Source organism: Haliotis asinina, chromosome 8 (assembly GCF_037392515.1).
Source record: "Haliotis asinina isolate JCU_RB_2024 chromosome 8, JCU_Hal_asi_v2, whole genome shotgun sequence".
NCBI classification, from domain to species: Eukaryota; Metazoa; Mollusca; class Gastropoda; order Lepetellida; family Haliotidae; genus Haliotis; species Haliotis asinina.
Window position 1 is genome coordinate 53,548,407 of NC_090287.1, and position 22,644 is coordinate 53,571,050.

At 37.7% G+C, this 22,644-nt stretch overlaps 1 protein-coding gene across 2 annotated transcripts in view; it reads right to left on the reverse strand.

Annotated features, from left to right (window-relative positions):
- The window catches only part of LOC137295465 (signal-induced proliferation-associated 1-like protein 2), a 105,682-nt gene that overhangs the window by 16,584 nt on the left and 66,454 nt on the right, over window positions 1-22,644 (reverse strand). The window contains exons 5-18 of one of the 2 annotated variants that reach the window (XM_067826848.1): window positions 16,337-16,488; window positions 15,790-15,978; window positions 14,725-14,800; window positions 14,258-14,356; window positions 13,702-13,805; window positions 12,927-13,084; window positions 12,210-12,316; window positions 11,824-11,958; window positions 11,391-11,488; window positions 10,850-10,995; window positions 10,443-10,557; window positions 9,382-9,632; window positions 8,936-9,085; window positions 7,386-7,672 (exon numbers count right to left, since the gene is read on the reverse strand). In XM_067826848.1, the coding sequence (XP_067682949.1) occupies window positions 7,386-7,672; window positions 8,936-9,085; window positions 9,382-9,632; window positions 10,443-10,557; window positions 10,850-10,995; window positions 11,391-11,488; window positions 11,824-11,958; window positions 12,210-12,316; window positions 12,927-13,084; window positions 13,702-13,805; window positions 14,258-14,356; window positions 14,725-14,800; window positions 15,790-15,978; window positions 16,337-16,488 (2,067 nt within the window). The remainder of the gene's footprint in view (window positions 1-7,385; window positions 7,673-8,935; window positions 9,086-9,381; window positions 9,633-10,442; window positions 10,558-10,849; window positions 10,996-11,390; window positions 11,489-11,823; window positions 11,959-12,209; window positions 12,317-12,926; window positions 13,085-13,701; window positions 13,806-14,257; window positions 14,357-14,724; window positions 14,801-15,789; window positions 15,979-16,336; window positions 16,489-22,644) is intronic. The other variant, XM_067826849.1, reaches the window with a different exon arrangement.

Consider the following 22,644-nt stretch of genomic DNA (forward strand, 5'->3'; position numbering starts at 1 on the left):
CTTTTATGGCAAGCATGGGTTGCTGAAGGCCTATTCTACCCTGGGACCTTCACAGGTTGGTACATCTTTGGTGCTGTGAAACCAGAAAAGTAGGATTTCAACCTATTCACACTGATGTGCTCCTTAGATGACTTCACTATTTTGACAACAGTCTTCACGGAAATGTTTCTCTTATTCAATCCATGTTCATGGAAGGCAAACAATCCATCATGTTAACAACTGGTAAAAATTCTAATTTTCGGAATTTCAGATGTATTTTAACACTGAACCTCAGTTTTCCATTCAAAGCAATATGTAGAATTATAGTGAATGTCTCTTCCTCTTTTCTTCTAGTGTTGTCAGTGAAAAACAAGTCAGTTCGAGCAGGTCATTGCATGAAATTACAACCAAATTTGGGGCATAGCTACTATTATAAAAGAAGACATGATTTTGTCTAAAAAGATTAAACAAGCCCTAAAAAATACTAGTATATAAATATAATCCATTTGGTTTATGAAACAAGAGTCATCAGAAGATGACATATCACCCCGGATCCCACATATTTCAAAGGACAATTCATCTGACAGTTACTTCAAGTTTTTTCAGACTACCTTTGAATCGTTTCCATACAATTCATGAAAAATAGAAATGCAATTTATCTGTAAACAACAAAAGGCACCACTTCAAGATCTGTCTCATATATCTGACAAGATCTGTTGAAAGATATGTAATGCTTTTCAAGTTGTGCTCTGGAAATGAAGCCAATCCCTCCCTTTTTAGACAAAGTCCAGAATGTTTCCATGGAAAAATATTGAACGGTTGTTGAGTTCTGGTCTGTAAACGAAGCCCATCTCTCTGTTTTGAGACAAAGTCCAAAATGTTTCCATGGAAACCAAGAAAATCATAAATCACAAAAACCTGTAAATAGCAAAAGGCACCACTTTAGGTTCTGATTGATATATCTGTCAAGTTTTGCAGAGAAATATTGAACGGTTTTTGAGTTCTGCTCCGAAAACGAAGTCCTCCCCACCATTATATTAGACTAACACCAAAATGTTCCATGGAAAAAAAAAAAACAAAGCAAAAAAAGATCTGTAAATGGGACAAGGCACAACCATAGGTTCAGATTATTATATCTATCAATTTTGGTCTAAAAATACTGAACGGAAGCTATGCTCCAGAAACAAAATGATTACGGACGGATGACACACTGACTATATCCCCGCATTACATGACGCTGGGGGTATAAAAATTGCTGAGCGCCTGTGTAGATTAAATTAATATTTAAGCTTCGTTTCTATTTTGGAATTTCTACTAACACAAGAAGACTTAAATTTGAGCACATTTACATAAATCCTGATTTCAATTGAAAGACATACCAGCATGAGCAAGATGACAAAACCTCAGATGTGTCTTCCTAACTTTCTAGAAGTTCTCTAATCCTAGTCAGTCACGAAGCGACAACACAGTTAATAATGCTCCAAAACATTGTTAAACATGACTGACATGAATACCAAGTGAATGTCACTACAGCCTTAAAACCCATGTTGAACGCTACAGAAAATATTGATTAATTGCTTGTAAATTAATCATGAGTCTATTCACTAAGGTAAACAATCAACTCGTCCCACATGACTGACCAATGTGCTGATAATCATCTAAATTATTGAAAGCCTTCAATGCTGACATAGTACATTCCTGGCTTGTGAAGGGAACGACCCAGCGCCCTGCTCCCACAGATGAAGTGTCAGATGGCATGTCTCTCAAAAGGTCATACATCACTGAATCCTTTAGCAATGTCAGTTACGTGAGGTGTACAAACGATATAACAATAGTCTCCAATTCCTACATCACAGCAATAACTACTAACATTTTTAGTACAACAGTCCTTAAAAAAAGGGACATTTCTGCTAGTTCTTATACCAAACATTTGGGCAGCTTGGCAAAGACTATAAGATAAATGCCAATTTCTGCTGGTGCATTGGCAATCTAATTCATAGCATAAATGTCACATGTGTATAGTAAACTGACTATATGTCAACAATACATTTTGCTGTCACAATATATATTGTACCAGTTGATCATGACAAAATGTACAATTTCATGAGGCAAAAATTTAGCAAGAACATTTAAGAATTCAAACAGACGACATAAAACTTAACATGCCTACCTTTGTGATGATTACTTTCACTGCTCACAACAATTAGCACCTGACAGGTATCACCCCATTGTTGATAAGCATGATAAGAGTTGTCCTACCTGAATGCAAATCCCCACGAACCTGCTGTCCCCATTCAGCTCCCCGTCAGCACAATGCTAGATAAATAACCCACGCTGTAGCCAATGCAGGTATGTACAGGCACACATCAAAAAGTTTGCATGTGCCTTTGAAAGTGATCAAAATGAGCCGTCACTCAAAGCCTTGAGCTTTTCAAATCCCACGAGAATAACATTTCTGCCAAATAGTCTCCTGGCTCAGTGCCAGCCATGAAACAACCTGTGACCAGGTGAAATTCTCCTGAGCTCAAGGTGAAACAGAAGTGCATGATGGCCGTATAAACACCTGTCACTGAGTACAGTTGGGGAGGGGGAGGGTGGAGGTGAGGGGTGAGAGGCACAGTTGCTGATATCAGTTATAGCCTTCCATTGGTATGATTGTTCAGGCCATTGCTGAATTTTTTCAAGCAATTCACAAACATTGCAAAGGCATTATATCATTAAGTATTTACTGACAAATTTGTTCTTGATACAATTTATCAATGAACTGCTGAGTCAGCTGTTTGCATGTAATGTTACATTAACATTTTTTGTCTGTGTAAAATCCAATTTGAACTCAGGCATCAGGTGACTGGTAATGTTGTGCAAGATGACAAATTCACTGTCAGAGAATTTAAACAATTAACTGGATGACTTCAGTCCATAAATGTAAAAATGTTTTTAATGTTCACTATAGGAAAATGTTCAAGCTGTAACAAATTAATACCAAGGTAGCCCTGATTTATGTGACTGTGTGGTTGTAATGGAAGGGTTCTAGATGATAGGTGGGGTGTTAACGAGAGCTAGGGGTGGATAGTGGTTTGGGTGGGCCTGCTGTAGGTGTCCTTTGTAGACTTGTAGGTAGGAAGGGATTTGGTTTGCAGGTGAAGTAGAGCTGATCCTGGGGGAGGTGGTGGTTTTGGGGCAGAGTAGGACCCATCCATGAGAGGTTGTGGTTTGGGGGTGGAATAGAGCCAATCTGGGGGAGGTGGTGGTTTGGGGCAGAGTAGGAACCATTCGGGAGAGGTGGTGATTTGTATTTGAGGGATGCTTACTCTTCATGGTAGGGTAGAAGGATGGGGTCATATAGGGAAATAGATGTTCACAGGGGAGTGTATTACCATCATCTTAGAGAGCGGGTAGTGATGATGTGACCAGAGATGACAGTGCGCAGGAAAGAAGAGAATAAGGGTTGGACTGTGTGAAGGAGTGAGTGATTATGGTTTTATGCCACTTTCAGCAATATTCCAACAATATCACGACAGGGGACACCAGAAATGGGCTTTACACATTGTACCCATGTGTGGAATTGAACCCGGTTTATCCTCAGCGTGACAAGCTAAGTTACCCCACCACTCCGACTGTGTGAAGGACAAGGATCCAGAATCAGGCTACAGCTCTGTGTCCTGTCACCTCCTGGCTCCACATCAACACTAGGCTTATCCCTCACATGCTACATCCTCCACAACTAGCCCACAGCCTGCCAACATCTCCTGCAAGTCAGTACCTATCATGTCAGGCATATTCTGCAAACTTGCATAAGAATAAATCTCTGATACTCGTATCCACACAATGACTCTTTTCAAATAAAATACAACTTAAAAGTTATAAATAGCCATGTATTACAAAATCGGCAGATCTGCACTTTTGAAACATCAGCAGACTAGAAATTCTCAGAAAGATGTTATATCAAATATTCATAGTTCAGAAAATTCCAATTTCAGAAATTAGCTTAACTCTGGTGGAATGCCTGCAGAACAGGATTGTGTGTGTCCAACATAAACCAGTTCCCCTCCTCTGTAAAACCTGTCCATGTACTTACTCATAACTGCAGTGGTAGAACTGACAGCAAGATCGACAACAAACTGAGACTAGAAGACATACTATGAGTCTAAAGTAGTTATCCTGGGATGTGATTCTCGAAACAGGCAGACTTCCAACTGGGCACAAATTGCACCTTCATAAAAAACCTCTCTATAGCATTAATATACCTCACTATAACACAGGCATTCCTAACTATAGCATAAAATACCACTTTCACTGTGGGAGCATTAGTCATGCTTTGGTAATGAGCTCTTCCAACATATCTCGCACATTCTTCATACCAAACTTCACTGATAGTTAAATAGGCGTTGACCAGTATGATTAAATGATTCTGTTGTGAAATATTCTAAGAGTTATAAAATATACAATTGTGCACAGCTGGAATTAGGGTCAAAAGAAAACACATGTGCTACTCAAAAAAAGAGAAGAATGTGACAGATTACCAACAGTCATAAAAGGAAGACAATGTTCTTTGCCTGTTTTGAGTAGTGTATTATGCTAGAATTGATATTACTACAAATACTTACAAAGGTTGTGAATGGGTGGATGTTTTGGATTGAGCCTTTCAAACACTTGGCAATGAATGCGACTCTTTCCACACTTTAGTATTTTTTTTCATGTCATATATTATATCAAAATAGTCATGATAACAAAGTGCATGTAAACGACCTAAGGATAACCTCTTGTTTATCAAAGAGAGCAATGTTTCAGTGTAGATTCTTACAACTTGAAGGAGCTAAAAGTCACTTCAACCAAGTGAGACAGTGAGCTGAGTTTTGTGCCGCATTCAGCAATATTCCTGCTATATGGTGGTGGTCTGTAAATAATTGAGTCTGGACCAGACAATCCAGTGATCAAACCGATCAAGCCTGACACGATGCTGTTAGTCGCCTCTTATGACAAGCATAGTTGCCTTTTATGGCAAGCATGGGTTGCTGAAGGCCTATTCTACCCCGGACCTTCACAAGTTGACTACAACCAAGTGCTGAAAAGTACAAATACGTAGTATGACTAACATTAACAACAGCATGTAATTGGTAACTGGTTTTTATAGTGCTAGCTCACTGAGATACCATGCAGTAGATAGGCATGAATACCCCACTCGGACACATTATACAGACTATGAACCAACCAGGACTTGTTGTACCACCTATTAATGCCGAGTTGTCAACAAGTACCATATATTAGCATCTTTCGGTATGACATTGCCGGGATCAAACCTGTTACCTTCCACTGTCTTGGCGGGTGCTATAACCACTGTACCACGGAGACGGTTGGTACATAACTGGATAAGGTAATACGGGATGTAAGAACAACAATTAGCACAGGCCAAGAAGCCAATAAACAAGATGAGATAGTTTAAAAAAAAAACCCAAAAACTAAAACCGACAAAAACCGACAGTAAACACAAGTTGATAGGGTGCTAATTTATAAAGCAAAGAGGTATGTAGCAACCTTGGTGTCTTTTGATACAAAAGCTTGTCAGTGGCTTCCAAAAGTTTTGTGATCCTTCATCTATCATCAATGATTCCATGATGCATAAAATAGTGATAGTTTTTAAACTAAATTAAGTCTCACGATATTCTGAAATTGATCAGGAGATTAACAACAGTTCGTGTGGTAGAGTTCATCCAGGTGATACTACATTCTGTCAATACATTCAAGAAGAAAACACACTAGGGTAATAATTTCCATAGCATCTGTCATTTTAAACGTAATCCATGTCTTATTATTTCCAGGACTATGTTTTAGCTCTGGGAGAAAATGTCCTGCTAAATAGGTCCGGATGTTGTGTCTGGGTCACTTCAACCAGGTGGAGGTCTGTCTGAATGATTCAGTATCTCAAAGGGATGAGTGCACCAAACATAAGTAAGACACATGTTCGGAAACCTCTGTAGCCAACATGTAATGTGCTATTTTCATGCTTCACACTGAGAGATGACAAACGGCTGGTGGAACAGCACTGGCTGTTTCCTGACTGGTAGGTGTCATTTCACCTGTCTGTGCTCAGCTGCATTGCAAGTGCATGCCAGTGCTGTCGCACCATCCTTGGTGTGAAGCGTGAAAATAGCACAATATTACACAATGAACAGCTATATCTGTGATCGATCATAAATGTCATATTTTAGATCCTGTTGGGTATAGAGGTTTCAGGACAATGTGTTTTATTTTTGTTTTGTGCATTGATAGCTATTTCGAGTTATTTAATTATTCACCTTCTCGTATGAACCCAAACAAAGGAGGTGGTCTTTATACAAATCTTGGATCAGGCAATCGCATGATTGACATCATGACTATGATCAGCTTGAAGGACAACAGACCAACCTTTGGTCAACAATATGTCTCCAAGCATTTAGTTGAAATGTTAATATTTAAATTCGAGAATGACTCATCCATGTTGTGATATTTCATATTCATGCACCGTAACCCATCTGCAGCTATCACACAATTAGTAGAGAGCAAACAAGATATATAAAAGTAAAAATGACTGGAAGGAGCAAAACTTAAGTCTCGACATTTTCACAATCAAACAACTAAGGAAAGTTATGTCCATTGTTCTCAGGACATTATTTCTATTTTTTAAAAAATACAAAATTGGCTTATTTCAGCAATCTTCATCATGCCTCCATGTCGTCTAATATGTTACAAGTGTATTAAATCAACATGCCCTTGTGATGTAAGGTGTTTAATCACCTTCACTACAGTAGTTATTTAAATCAAACCAAAGTCTAAAGTCGGCGCTAAGTTTATTTAGATAACAATCTTGTAAAGGTGACTGACCTATGCATAACCTTACCATGTATTCCACCTACAAAGTCCAAGACCAGTTGGTTACTTGATAGGACAAGGTTAATCTGTTCAAATGGTGCAGTTGTCTAATGCAACAAATGAAAATACCACTAACATAAATTATGTCAAGTGTTACTGCAGTAAGGTTTGATCAGCAGTTGGCAGCAGAAAGTATAGATTTCTAGGTTTTGCACTAATGTGAACATGGTTGGTGAGATCATTCTGGAAATTTCCCGAAGGGACTAATTAATTGTTTGAGAAGTTACTGATATATTTGCCAAGAGAGGTTTGAAACCCACAGTTGTTACAATCTTTATTGTTACCTATTGCTATGACAAGTCGCACCTTGAAAACAAACCTTTCATTTTCATATTGTGTTCACTTTCTCATTGTAAACCCGAAACCGTGTGTTTAAGCAAAAAGTGTAGACTGATGAGTGATCCCTTCATGAAAATGTTTCTGTATGAACTGACTTGAGTTAACATATGTGTTTCAGGTTTGAGATAACTTGAAATACATTACTACTATGTACTTACCCGAAAGAGAATAATCTGAGCTATCATGTGATCCACTTCGAGAATGTAACTCATCACCGGAGCTCATGTGACCATCAGGGTTGCCTCCCCTTGTGCGATATGTCTCATATACATCCTGCTGAGGTTGACTGTAGTGGGACAATCGACTGTCATCCGAACCCCTGCCAGATGATAATGTCGAATCGGTGTATGCATGAGTCTGGTAACGATTGTTCAGTTCGTAATCTGACGAATGTTGTGATGCTGCAATACTTCGTGGGGATGGGGTCTTCATGTCGCCACCTCCTCTGTAAATTGAAATGTTATTTTTTTATCATCCTCAGTGATATAAAATCATACAAGTTAATCAACTTCAAAACTTAAAATTGAGCAAACATTTGCCACAATTACAAAATGGTGTCAAAACCAGCATTCCCTTATAACAAAGCCCCTTGGCATAACAATACATAATATGTCACTTATGAAAATTGTAGAAAAAGAATTAACTTAATTTAAATTCAATTTAAAAACATTTGTTTTTGATGTTTTCAGTCTATTCTATTGATGATGTGACATCATGCAGAGTCACACTGGGGTCTACGCAAAGTCACTATGGAGACACATCAAAACAGGCATTATCTAATCATGCAGACTAGAAGTTTAGTCATCTTTAAATATATGAACAAATCCATCTACTTTCAGTTTACAATTTACATTTGTCTCCTAGTGAAACTCATATAAAATATCTTTAACAGTTTAAAAATTAAAAGCACAGAGACAGAGAAAGGCTTTAAGAAAGCATTTTCTTTGACATGCCAGCATTCCTCCAAGTGAAGGATGTAGTTGTTTACTTTGACAAACCCATTTACCTTTCAACAAATATTTACCAACGACAAAACAATAACAAGGAAACTGAAAATAAATCAATGTTACAGTCAGATGAATCTGTTGTATTGCTTTGCGAATTAGTATGCTCTCACATACAGCTTTAAAGATCAATTCTCAGTATTGCAAATAACAGTCATTGAAACAATGCTTTAATTTTTCACCTTCCATGTTGGTTTTGAAAATCAGCAAAACAAGAAACACAATTTGTCAACCCTCAAAATCAAAAAGTAACTGAATCAAATTTGAAGAACTCCTGCACACAAGTAAGAAAATAAAACAACTGCTTGAATAAACCATGCAGAAATTAGCAATCCATAAAACATCATTCAATCACCATGACAACACAGATAATAGCTGTGAGTGGTGATGACGGCGGCAAGGCAAATGAAGATGAAGGATGAAGAATGATGTGACAAGCAGGACAGGGAGGCAGACAGGTGAAAGAGAAGATGTAACTAAATCTAGTCATAAATGGCAAACATCTACTAACAAACAGCAGGGCAAGCAAGATATAAGCAATCATCCCCTTTTAGTGGAAATAGAATATTCCAAATATCCTATCTATCCAATGTATCAACACCAAAATGAAGAAAAGGACTGTTCCATTTTAAAGGTGGGGGTGTTATCCATTAGCACAAGCTGTGAGCGATGTGGCAATGAAATGAGATGAGGATGATGTGTACCTAGACTTTTTCTGTAACGGCAGAGTTAGGGAGCTTCTCTGGCTGTTGTACTTAGTCTCTTTCTGAGTGTGAACACGCTCAGAGAGAATAAGGGCATTCAGAGCCCCCATGGAGGAATAATGGAAGTGCGAGTTGAGGGTAAGGAAGCCTCTGTGAATAGTAACCGACAAAACTAACATCAACCTGGCTCTCAAACTTATCGTGTAGCACTCTCAATCTTAATGCCTGAAACTCTGATCATCTGCAGTATACTTCAGACTTATTTTGATTTGCTTACATGTCATCTTTTTTGTTATGATCTATTTATGTGTCAGAGTTTATTGGCAGAAGTTTTCTCGACTAAAGGAACAAAACATTTTGAATTTTCTAAAATTTTATCGATAAACAGCTGTACACACTGAAAATCTATGAATCTGAGAATTTATTGACATCAAGAGTTATCTCACCTTGGTGATCCATCTTCAAGAGGGGGCACAACAACCACCTTAACAGGCTGTGATGTTCGGAGTAAATCTACGATCTGTTCATGAGTGAGTGTGGCTGTTGCCACTTTGCATATTTCAACCAATCGGCTGCCTTTCCTGAGCCCACCAGACCAGGCAAACCCATGTTCTTCCACCTCTGTCACAATGCCCTCAGACTGGATGTGGAAGCCGAGCTGACCCAGGCCGTTTCGGCGCAGGTTAATCTCCAGTGTCTAAAGATACAAGTCAGTGAATGAGTGAGAGTAGTTTGTTTGAAGCAGATGTAAATAAATGAGTCTGAACCACATAATTCTGTGATTAACATCAAGTCCGCTGATTTACAAAGTCAGGATACGATGACATACATGAACCAAGTTATGAGATCACACTAGTTTCTGACATGTCATCCAAACCCAGGTGTGTAGACTGAAGCTTAAAAGTGTTGATCACTGGATTATCTGGTCCAGACACGATTATATACAAACTGCTGTCATATAGCTGGAATATTGGTCAGTGGGAATTAAACAACAAACAAACACTATAATCTCCTCTCTTACAATTGTAGCAGGTTCCTCCAGTTTATTTTAACTCAGATATCAACATGGGCTCTTGACCAACATTCAAGGTACAAGATATCTCATGGCATCTTGAGTGGATACTATACATTTTACGCGGTAGGAAATTGAACCCATGTCAAATGTTTTATCCACTAGTCAAATGCGAATGCTGTTTTAGGCTACAGTATACCCGCAATATCATAATGGTCTCTTAATAATTTCAGACTTGTCTGGACATATTTGTGGCTAACATCCAACAATCCACTTAAACTTTTGTACATTACACACAGCATACTGGGGACGTTCTAAACCAAATCCCATCTGGAGATCAAAATACTTTACCCTTAAAAAAAAAACCCTGCATACTTATCATCAGAAGTGTACTTACTAAAAGATATATGCTACTTGTCTTTGTACCACTTCTACCTTCAACAAACAGTGGTACCTGATAAGGTTACTTGTAACTGAAGAAGTCACATGACCTACCTCTGACCCCTGTGTAATAGCTGACAGACGACTGATTATTTCATCCATCTCTTCCCGCTCACCACTGATTGGTCGAAGAAGGACAAACTCTCCTTGGTTGAAGTACAGACGTATACTGAAAAAAAAAACAAAGAAAAAAAGCTAACACAAAAAAATCTAAATGAAAATAGAACCAAACAGAAAATATGATCTTTCGTAAACAAAACCTTACAAGAGACTTTATTTGAAAAAAAAAAACCAAACAAAAACAGCCAGGTGATGAGCAACAAAATGCCACAACTTGGTGCTATGTTGGTTCGAAACGGGTGATCTACCCTTATGCTAACATTCCATTTCAAGTTAAATATGCGAAATGAAGTCGTCTTCCTTGAATGTTTACTTCCACTGCTGCCAATTCCATCACTCACCTGGAACCCTGTAAAGTCCAGCCAATGACGGTGCCGCAGGGAATGGTGAAGATGATGTATTTGCTGCCCTCCTCCATCAGCACCACAGTGTCTGCCGCCATTGCCAACAGGCACTCCACCTGCGACGCGTTGCTGTAATCCTCGATCTGCACACAACCATCAGGAAAATATTCAGACAGGCTCCTGTTAAGTTCATGCTTGTCCAAAGACTACATAAAGCATTAATGAGTTTGGTCAATTAATGTTAGTAGTGGCATTACAACCAGGGGGAAAAAAACATTGTAGAATGGCAGTTTGTCCAACCTGGCATTATAACCAGGGTATCACATTGGCAGGAAATCTGTTCTGGTGAAAACAAGGAATTATTACCAGGGTGGGATTTTAACCAGAATGCACTGTATGTGTATGTAGTTTCAGAGTTTGTGCATCATTTTGTACTTGTCCACACCGATATCAATGTTTATGTGCTGAACCACTGAGACCCCAAGTTGCAGTTTTCACATGCAGTCCCTACTCAGACACAGTGCACTGTGAGACGCACCTGTACATTCCAGACAATACCACCCTTTGCAAACAGATCAGGAACCACTTTCTGCTTGCTCCTCTCCTTCTTCCGTCCACTGCCAAGTGCAAACTTGCCTGGAACAAAAATTCAAATTTTGAAAAGAAACACTAAAGACAACATAAAGTGCCTTGCAACTTCAAATCAATTCCTGTACATGGAGTGTGTTTATAACACCATTCATAAACCTGCAATGCATTGTGGTTAAAACAACCAATAAATGTCTACTAGATCATCTCATAGTGTGATTTTACAAGGGTGTCACACATAAAGCTTGAAAGGACGGAAAACCTATTTAAAAGGACTCTTCATATAAATTTCATAAACCAAGAAATCTCTTTATCTGGCCTTGACTACTTCTTAAAACATAGTAACATTTTGACCATCATGTTTTTGAAGGAGCAATACGTACTAAGCTTGGATCCTGAGTCTAAGGAATTTGCTGAGCTGTAGTTTGCTGCAAGGTCTTTCAAGTACTCCTGGCGAGTGCGTGACGCCATCACTCGGAACTTGTCAGACTTGTGTGCTGCATTTTCTGCATTTATCACTGGAACCAAAGTAAAAGGAAGTTCTGATTAATAAAATTGACTAAAGTCTGCTGTGTGAATGCAAAACATATATATTTTTGTTTTTTTATCAGATTAAGTTATGCTAATACCATGTTTTCCAGATGAATAGCTAAATGGTAAAAGTGATTCTTGCTTTCAAGGACTGTCGCAACTGATAACTGATAATAAAAGGTATCCATTCCTTCAGGATTTTATTTATCCCTTTTTTGGAAAGTATTGATGCACAAACCTTTTGCGAGGAGAAAGTCTACAAATTCAGCAGATTTTGTAAATGAAGCATTTTCAGGTATGGGTGGACCAAAAGGTGGCACATCTTTGGATCTTGTGACAGAAACTCTGAAAGATAAATTGATTCATTTAATTGCCATATGGAAGATGTAAATTCTGCTAGAAAAACATCAGTACCAGGTAGTGACTGAATGAGTGTCTTTGGCATGACAAGTGAAGGCTTTAACCACTAGGTTACATTGTGAATATGGTGTTACTCTGCTTTCAGCAATATTCCAGCAATATCATGGCAGCGGACACAAGAAATGGGCATCACGACAGCATGACGAGTTTACACTTTAACCAGCAGGCCATCCCTCAAGTACCATGAACAAAATAGTGGTATCATAACTGTCATGCTATTATACTAGTAATGAGTGTGAGCAGTATGGTGTATGTTTAAATTACAGATTTTAAAATTAGTTTCAAAATTAGTATTAGCTACCATTAGTAATCACTGCAATAATCGTAAAAGTAGGTGAATGAAGTTTAGTCATGCTGCAATATTTCAGCAACATTCCACAAACGTTCCAGCCATATCATGACCAAGCACCTACGCAAATGTACTCTTGAAACAAGTCAGTATGGAACAGTAAAAGTTACAATGCAGATATTTGGACGTGGTAGGTCAATTCCCCCAACCCCTGAAATACAAAGCAAGTTCTGACGTGAGATGTACCTGTACTGGACGTTCTCTGTATTGGGACTGAGGACTTGGACAATGATAAACACATGCTGAAACTGTGACCTCACTGTCTTGGGCGTGAAGGGGAGGGACCCTGGCTCTTGGAACACAATTGTCACGATGTCGTTCCCAATATGCCGCTTTCGCAATAGCTGAAAAAGAAATTATCAGAGACATGTCAGCCTCTTGATTCAGTGGTAGTTTAATAGATTGGTTCAAGGGATATTTTGAGCTTGAACGTAATTAAGTCCTCATCATATGGACCTTGTTGTCAGTAAGTAGTAAAGTTGTCCACACTAACAACACATTTCTGCAAGTATTAACTACTAAGCTCACATAATTTATTGCCCTCCCTTCCCCTAAAATTGCATATAAGATGAGGACTTGAAATTAGGAAGTTCGAAAGGGAATGCAGTCTTGCCATCAAATCGATTCTTGTGCATTCTATTGACCAAACTCTAAGCGAACTCCACAGAGTTATGTCCCTTGGAACGCTCTTTACAAATATCTTATAAAACAGCTTGTGATTGAGGCATTGTATGAGACAGTTTTTGATGTACCGAGTAACTGCTTACATTCCACATATGGCTTATGTTATCTGTTTGGAAGCTGTTACGCCTCAAAGTTTCAATTAACGATTTCAGGCAAGGCATAATAGGTCTTTTATTTAACCAAAAAGAAGCTAAAGTGAGTGTTTATGCCCTAATAAATAAAACACAGAACAAAATACTGTCAAAAAAGCATGACCTTGTGCCTTTAAATAATTTACCTGTTGCCTGTTGTTTGCTGTGAAGGGCAGCATGGTGGAGACGTGAAACATTATCTCGCAGTTTTCGAAAGTTGTGTAGTACGAGTGTGTTCCTGTGGAGTCAGCTGCAACAAAAACATCGAAATGAGTGAAGAAGATTTGTTTACACATACAAAGGCACCATGATGCTGACAGATCCAGGGTCTACACTGTCGAAACTCGATAGTCGTAAGTCTCATACATTAACATTAACTTTAACTATCTTGGGCTGCATAAAAAAACATTAAATGTTTCTCAGTCACATTTTTTTCAAAAGTGATGAGGAAGGAACACAATTTTTAGTTTTTTCTCTCACAAATACAGCTTGGAAAGTTTAGCATGCATTAAAGAGCTGTAGATTCAATCACACTCTTTCTTACAGACATGCACAAAAAAAAGTGACGTGCTGATGCCCAAGAAACATTTCACTTTTTTTTATTTAGCCTTAGCATGAAGAGAACTTAAAAAATCTTGGCCCTGGTGCTTTAATACATCAAGTTATGGAGTAAGTTTCCATGAAATGACATCAAACACTTACTCTTGCAATCAAGCCCTCCTCTGTACTTGTCAAAACCTTTTAACTTGACCTTTTTCCCAATGAGTTTGAGAAATTCTTCAAAAGCTGGAGAACTGTGCTCTGAGGGCAGAAACATATAAAAGACTTATCAGACTAATTAGATATTATCAAATGTGTGGCTGTAGGCTGAGTCATGTTCACTTGAGATGGTATAAGTACTGTTTGAGTTTTTTGCACACAGGAATATTTCAGCAATATCAAAATTGCCTGCAATCAGTGCAAGCAACTGAGTTCAGTCACAAAACATGCATGCCACAATCAAAGTAACCATTCATGAGCATATGCCAGCCAGTTCACATACTTGCTATCTTCTCATTCACTCAACCACTTGCTTTAGTAAAGGTCAATTTGCTCACTCACTCACTCCTAAGCTGATGTCTACTACTTCACACAGACTCACTCACTGACTCACTCAGAAGCCAGCTCACCATTATTGTACATATCCTCCTCTGAAGCTTGTCCTGACTTGCAGTACTTGATCCCCACCTTGTATGTGTTGCTGATCTGTAACAGAGAATATCATGGTCAGACATAAGCCTCATGCAACATCATTTTAAAATGAAACAGTTAACATTGTATACATTGTACATGTTACTGGTTATTGTTCTTAGTGGTTTGGTTGGTTGGTTGCTTTGTTGTTTTACGGCGCACACAGCATATATCAGCAATATGGCGACAGTCTGTAAATGAACAGACAATTAAGCGATCAAAAGCATGACTTTCAGACTACTCTGATTGATAACTTTTTGTCCTCTTCACAAAAATATCAACCTGCTTAAAATCCTCTAATGATTTTACTGACAGCAGATGTAGGAACTTATCCGAAAACAGATCTACCACTGAGGATAATCTCAGAACAAGTATTTGAAATGATTCTCTGTCTTTTGACTTGATTTCAGGCCCAGCAACAACCAGTGTGCAAAATTGTTTAACATTTTATTAGCTGCTTGGACTAGCCATGCCTGAAAGTTACTAGCCCACAAAAAATTCACCTGTCTGAAACTAAATGGAGAAACTGAATGGAGAAACTGAAATGTTACAAAAAGGTAACATAACATCAAAAACAAATGAGAAAACACATGTCTGAATTTGTTAAATATTTTGTTTATGCTGAAATAAGTCATCACTGAGCTGCTAATATGATGAACATTTTAATCAGATTATAATCTTGAAGGATTTTAAGTCATAGAGAATGATATTTACAAAATTACCACACAAAAATTCACAAGCAAGTTAGGCCAGAGACTGGAGATATACTGGCCTGAATGGGTTTTTATTAGCCACGAGCTAGTAGTCATTTCACACACTGCTGTGAACTCCAGATTGTAATCAATGTACTCAAACAAAAACATCCCCAATAATCCCAGGGTTCACTCACCATAAGTACCCTTTCATTTTGTTGTCAAAACAGACGACATGCACAAACTGATTATTCTGCTGAAGTGTCTTCTTTAAGTTCAATGTATGCATGTGTTTGTAAGCTAGTGTCTCACCCCTTGTTCGTCCACCTTCAGCAGTTGTTCAGCTGTTTTCTGGCCTGGTACAGCCTGTTTGAGGCAAGATAGTTGCACTTCAGGCAGAGCAAACTCGAGGACTTCCTTAATGGGCACGCCACGCGAACTGCTCAGTCGGCCTGATGATGGGATGGCATCCTCTATCACAGATCCTCGTATTGTTGTCAGCTGGAAGATTGGTTTTAGTTCGGACATTTTCACTAAAATGCAATTTTTAAATACATTCTGGATATTCTGACTTTCTAAAATATCAATGTTTTTTCCATGATACATTTATTGTCACTCAGGATGGAGTCTGAAGACATACAAACTGTGCAAGATTTCATTAAGATAATGAAAAATAATAAAGGGTTATTACATAATGATGAAACTTTAATGAACTTAAACCTTTTCCCCAAAAATTTAAAGTGTCATAAAATACCTAGGTATTGGGTATATGAAAACACAGAATTCAATTAGAATCTTCATTGTGGTTGGTGACATGCACTAGAGTTATCTCCCTTTCATCACACACATGGTTTCCTACCTCGCTAGTTCTGCAGATGATTCTGTACTGATAAAACCCATAGTCTGGTTTGCCAAGATGATTTGTCCGCTCGTCTGCGTCAACCTTCTCCCGGCGAATACTGATTGCAACTGGGCCAAGATTGTCATCATTGCCAAAGAAGTTCTGATGATCTAAAACAGTATTCAATATCATGTGAAACTGATGGTACATATATTTACTCTGCTTAACCTTCCTGCATTCTCTCCTGAAAATGGACAAGTTTTTCATATTACCGGTATGTAGTTTTATGGATATAGGCAGGTCCTTCTGGTTTATAGCCCATTTTTACATTGTTGCTAATAAACAATCTACTATTTTACATGCTTCCAAAATAGTTTTAGACAAAAGGTGATAATCCATCTATTTTATGATCCTTTAACCACAGGATGTTTTATCGCTAAATACAGTCAATATATTTGTTATAGACGTTTAATTTTCTCTCATCATGAAATGGCTGAAAAATTGACAATGTGACGATAAATTTTAACTCACTCCCTCACACTCTTTTACAGCTAACAGTGGAATGACATCCAAAATCCTTCACTGTTAACATTAGGATTATGAAAAAATATCCCCTGGTTTTCGTAAGAGTTTTTTAAACAGTAACCAGTAGCAAAAACATTGAACAAAAGGTACACAAATTACATGCATTCAATGAAAAGTTCTGTTCCTAGCTAACTATGTACATTCAGAAACAAGAGCAGTTGGAAGATGGAGTTTTTCCCCAACCATCATGCTGAACACATTCTGACACAGACAAAGCAATCAGGCTTTAATCAGGAGTCTCAAATATCACGCCCATAAATTCTTCAAAGCTATCCCGAACAATCTCCACTTCATACTTGAATGGGATTATTAGCAGTATTATATTAACATGCATTGCTGTGTTTCTGCGTCCCAACATTGCTTGGCAGCATGCTTTCGTGTCCATGTGAAATGTTCATGAAACAGGTCTTACAAATACATGTACAAACAGAAATTGAAGCAATAAAATATATTCAAACTAAAAAATGTCACATTAGTGAAACGGAAGCTGAAACAAATACTAGTATATCTAAGAAAGCCCCTGCAAGCCTGTAGCAGGACCTGAAGCCCCAGTAGCAAGTTTGAAAATGGAGAAAGTCTGGGACTATTTTTTATTATATTTGATTTACTTATATTTTTCAATTATATTTATTTCTTGCTTCGCCTATTACAGTAAATGGCAACAGAGCTACTATTTTTTAAATTAAGAACTTATTTCTTCTGTACAAATATATTTACTTCAGAAACTAGTTGCTAGTCGATGAAACTGCTTAAAGACTGTACCATAGATAAAATAAGTGCATGTTGACTACCAAACTAGTCATTGTAGTAGTCATGTCAAAGAAGAAGCTAGGGTTTTATCTCTAAATTCAAACCTCAGGTTCCTTCGAAAAAAAGAGAAAAAAAGAAGAAGAAGTTGTTCTAAATGGGATTTTTTGCAGTGTTTTTTTTTAAGAAATCTTCAGAGGTATCACAACAGAAGCCTCTTCCTTAATATTGGACTGTCCACTTATGAAATACACATCACCTCAATTATGTCATCACAGCTGTGGTCACATGTGGTTTAACATTAATGTAAAATATACCTACAGCTCTGATTTCTGAACTGGAGATTATTTTCTGACATTAGCTTCAGATCTGGAGTCAGATATTGACTTTCAACAGCCCTTGAATAATGTTGGGCCACAAAACACATTACATTTAAACTTCTATCAGTATCACCGGATGAGACATGTCTATTATGCAAGTCACTTAAGTATAGAAATGCGTGTACATTAGAAACATATGAATGTACAGAACAGCTTCAAGACGATGCAGTCACTGCTTTGATAATATATTTAGTATTGACAGTTTGTGTGACAATACATTTACTCAATGTATGGGTATAAAGTATATGTCATCACACAGTCTAATGGGAAATCAAAAGTCTTGTCAGAGTATATGGACTCTATTATCATCTCATGTGAATCTCCCTTATACTACAGCCTTGTCAGTGTATACAGACTGTATTATCATCTCATGTGAATCTGCCCTATACTACAGCCTTGTCAGTGTATATAGACTATATTATCATCTCATGTGAATCTGTCCTATACTACAGCCTTGTCAGTGTATATAGACTATATTATCATCTCATGTGAATCTGTCCTATACTACAGCCTTGTCAGTGTATATAGACTATATTATCATCTCATGTGAATTTGCCCTATACTACAGCCTTGTCAGTGTATATAGACTATATTATCATCTCATGTGAATCTGTCCTATACTACAGCCTTGTCAGTGTATATAGACTATATTATCATCTCATGTGAATCTGTCCTATACTACAGCCTTGTCAGTGTATATAGACTATATTATCATCTCATGTGAATCTGTCCTATACTACAGCCTTGTCAGTGTATATAGACTATATTATCATCTCATGTGAATCTCCCCTGCACTACAACCTTGTCAGTGTATATAGACTATATTATCATCTCATGTGAATCTCCCCTGCACTACAACCTTGTCAGTGTATACAGACTATATTATCATCTCATGTGAATCTCCCCTGCACTACAACCTTGTCAGTGTATACAGACTATATTATCATCTCATGTGAATCTCCCCTGCACTACAACCTTGTCAGTGTATACAGACTATATTATCATCTCATGTGAATCTCCCCTGCACTACAGCCTTGTCAGTGTATACAGACTATATTATCATCTCATGTGAATCTCCCCTGCACTACAACCTTGTCAGTGTATACAGACTATATTATCATCTCATGTGAATCTCCCCTGCACTACAACCTTGTCAGTGTATACAGACTATATTATTATCTCATGTGAATCTCCCCTGCACTACAACCTTGTCAGTGTATACAGACTATATTATCATCTCATGTGAATCTCCCCTGCACTACAGCCTTGTCAGTGTATACAGACTATATTATCATCTCATGTGAATCTCCCCTGCACTACAACCTTGTCAGTGTATACAGACTATATTATCATCTCATGTGAATCTCCTCTGCACTACAGCCTTGTCAGTGTATATAGACTATATTATCATCTCATGTGAATCTCCCCTGCACTACAACCTTGTCAGTGTATATAGACTATATTATCATCTCATGTGAATCTGTCCTATACTACAGCCTTGTCAGTGTATACAGACTATATTATCATCTCATGTGAATCTGTCCTATACTACAGCCTTGTCAGTGTATATAGACTATATTATCATCTCATGTGAATCTCCCCTGCACTACAGCCTTGTCAGTGTATATGGACTATATTAACACCTCATGTGAATCTCCCCTGCACTACAACCTTGTCAGAGTTTATGGACTATATTAACACCTCATGTTAATTTCCATTGTATAAAAACATGCAGAATTATCATGGGCTATAATACTACTGCATGGTACTATCAATCTTTTCTGTACTGCAGCCTTGTCAGTGTATAGGGACTATATTATCATATGTAAATCCCTCATATCACAAGAAGTAAAATCACGTCGGTGTAAATGACCTATACTACCACCCCATGTTCCCTATAGTATTAAAACAGACCAGATTGTAATTGTATACATGCCATATTACCCTATGGTAATATCCATTGTATCAGAACATGTACAGTTACATGAGCAGGGTCTGATCCAAGTTATCAAGAAGATAGCATCATCACCCATGGTGAATCTCCAAGCTCTGCATTCATGGAAGCAATTATCATCTGACAGAACCAGCCTGGTGTCACTCTCAGACATTCCCTACTTAATGCTTACATCATGGCATGAATGAAATCCCCCGCCCACGCTGAAATGATGCTACTCCAAGCCTTCAGTAAAAGTCAGACACTGCTTGCCTCCAATACAACAGGGCGGAATATTTGGGGACACAAACTAAACTATGCCATTCTTGTTGTCACTCAGTAACGTATATATAACATAACCTCAACCTTTTCTGGGTTTGACAATAACCAATCTAAGCCGTATCTAATATTACCTCCACCATGTATATATAGTCCTCCTTGAGAAGCTTGGATGCCAAGAAGATGGTCTCAGATAATTCTTAATTCCATGATTGTGTGGGAGGGATGTGCACTTTGAATATCAAGGGGGACTGAACAGAGGCTGAATGCTGTCAATTTTCAGCAAAGAAACAGAAACAGAAACAGACTGAGGAAAACATTTGCACATGTTCAAGGGGTGACTGAGTAAGACGGCGGAAGACTAACTCCACTTACTATTCTAAGTGCTAGTTGCTTCAAAGAAGCAAAGCCACTTGGAGACTAAAGGAAATCGAAATTTCTGATTATTTTGAATGAAAAACAGAGCAACTTTATATTTGTCAGCATTCAAAATACCTGTCTACCTGACCATTCAGGACGGGTTATTTTCAGCATGGACTGCCAGATTCTCAAGTTCTCAGTTCTCAACGGTCGGGTTAACATTTAGACATGTGTCTATGAAGATATTTTGTGTTTTTGTAAGTTTTGGTCTGGGTGGCAAGTTTTACATCTATCCATCCCTGTGGTCTTGCTGAAGTTTGGGAGCTTCATACTTTGACTTAGCTTAAAGGATTTATATTTGGAGAGTGAAATAAGATGTTGGCAGTATGTGTTACTTAGTAAGATAAAGAGCATTCACTTATTTATGTGGCTATAATTGATTTGCCAAGGCATGAGAAAAAGAACAAACTAAAGTCATAGGAAAACACACAGATATCTGACTTCTTTTGAATGGGACATTATGTCCAAAGACAAACAATATATTTTGCAAAATTGAAATAATATTTCTGCTTTTCAAGCAGGCATCAGGTTTCCTTGTGTATCAAGAACTACCAACTATCTGCCTACAGCTAAAGTACAGATCATCCTAATTTTTGTAAGGAAAATATTCCAGGAATCAACAGCCTTCTTCATACCAGTGAGACAATGAAGGCACTTGCATAAACAGGTCTGTTTCCTCTCTCTTCATCAGAAGGGCTATTTCAAGCACACAGAAACTCTTCAAATCACAACTGCATGAGAAAACAACGATCCAAACTCAACTTTGTTTAGGTTTCACTGACCCAAATTTTTCAAAGGCTATACAATGAAAAACATAACAGGTAAAAGTATGAAAAGCAGATTACCCAGTTATGGGTTAGAAAAAGGAGTTAGAGAATAATTTATAAGGCAGGGACATAAATCAGATGGTCATCAGAGTCACTGACTTCAGACCTAATATCAAGGGATGCTGCTCATAAGATCAATTGTTTGTTTCAGACCTGGTATACTACTGAGTGTGGCGTTAAATATCAAACCATATGATAGTCAGTGAAGAGAGAATAACCTGTAGTAAAATATAAACAAATGATGTTCCTTTCGAGGACCACTGATGAGATCTAGAAAATGTAGTCTAATGAACATCACAATATATACAGATACATTTTGACTTACACACTTACACACTTATTCCCAACCACTTACTGTCATAGGGGCAGAATTTTTTAAGGAACTGTTAAATGTCAGGATCTTGGGTTTCCAAATGTTTTTAAAAGGCTACTACTTGCAACAGAGCAAGTGATTTAAGGAAGTAACTTGTCCTGACTAATTTTCCACTTGTTCTGATTTTATGACAGAATCGGGATCTTGTAATTATGAAAGAATGGATCAACACAGTATTTGATGCTAATGTTCACTGGACTGTTTGTTGAGAAGTGTTAAATAGCAAAGAAAGATAACTCTACATTATTATCAATGCAAAATTTAGTAGCTACATTTTGAGCAGATATGAAGTGAAATCCAAGTTTATTTGTAGTTTGAAACCGTTAGTGGAAATTATCTAGCAGCCCACAGACAAGTAAGATACCATCATGCACCATTATCTGATTTCCTGAAATGAAAACTGATTTATCCCTGGCATTGAGCAATAGGATTTTTTAACCCATGGGATCTGTTTTACATCATGCAACTCAGTAGAACCACATCTCCCACTTTGATGAAAAATAATCAAAGAGCAGAATCCTGTTCCCCAACATTTCTCTCGATCATTGACAAGCTCAGATGCTTGAGAGTACATTAACATCACATTATTCAAGAATCACATTCACTGATTTGTGATGGACAGTAATTTCAATGTCAGTAATTGATTCTGCAAACCACAACATTAAAATCATCTTTGAGTTTCAAAAATGGTTCATAAAATATTGAACAGGCAGACCTTCAACTTTTCACTGAGACAAAACTTTCAAACTAATCATATTAAAACAATTTAACATGATCATAAA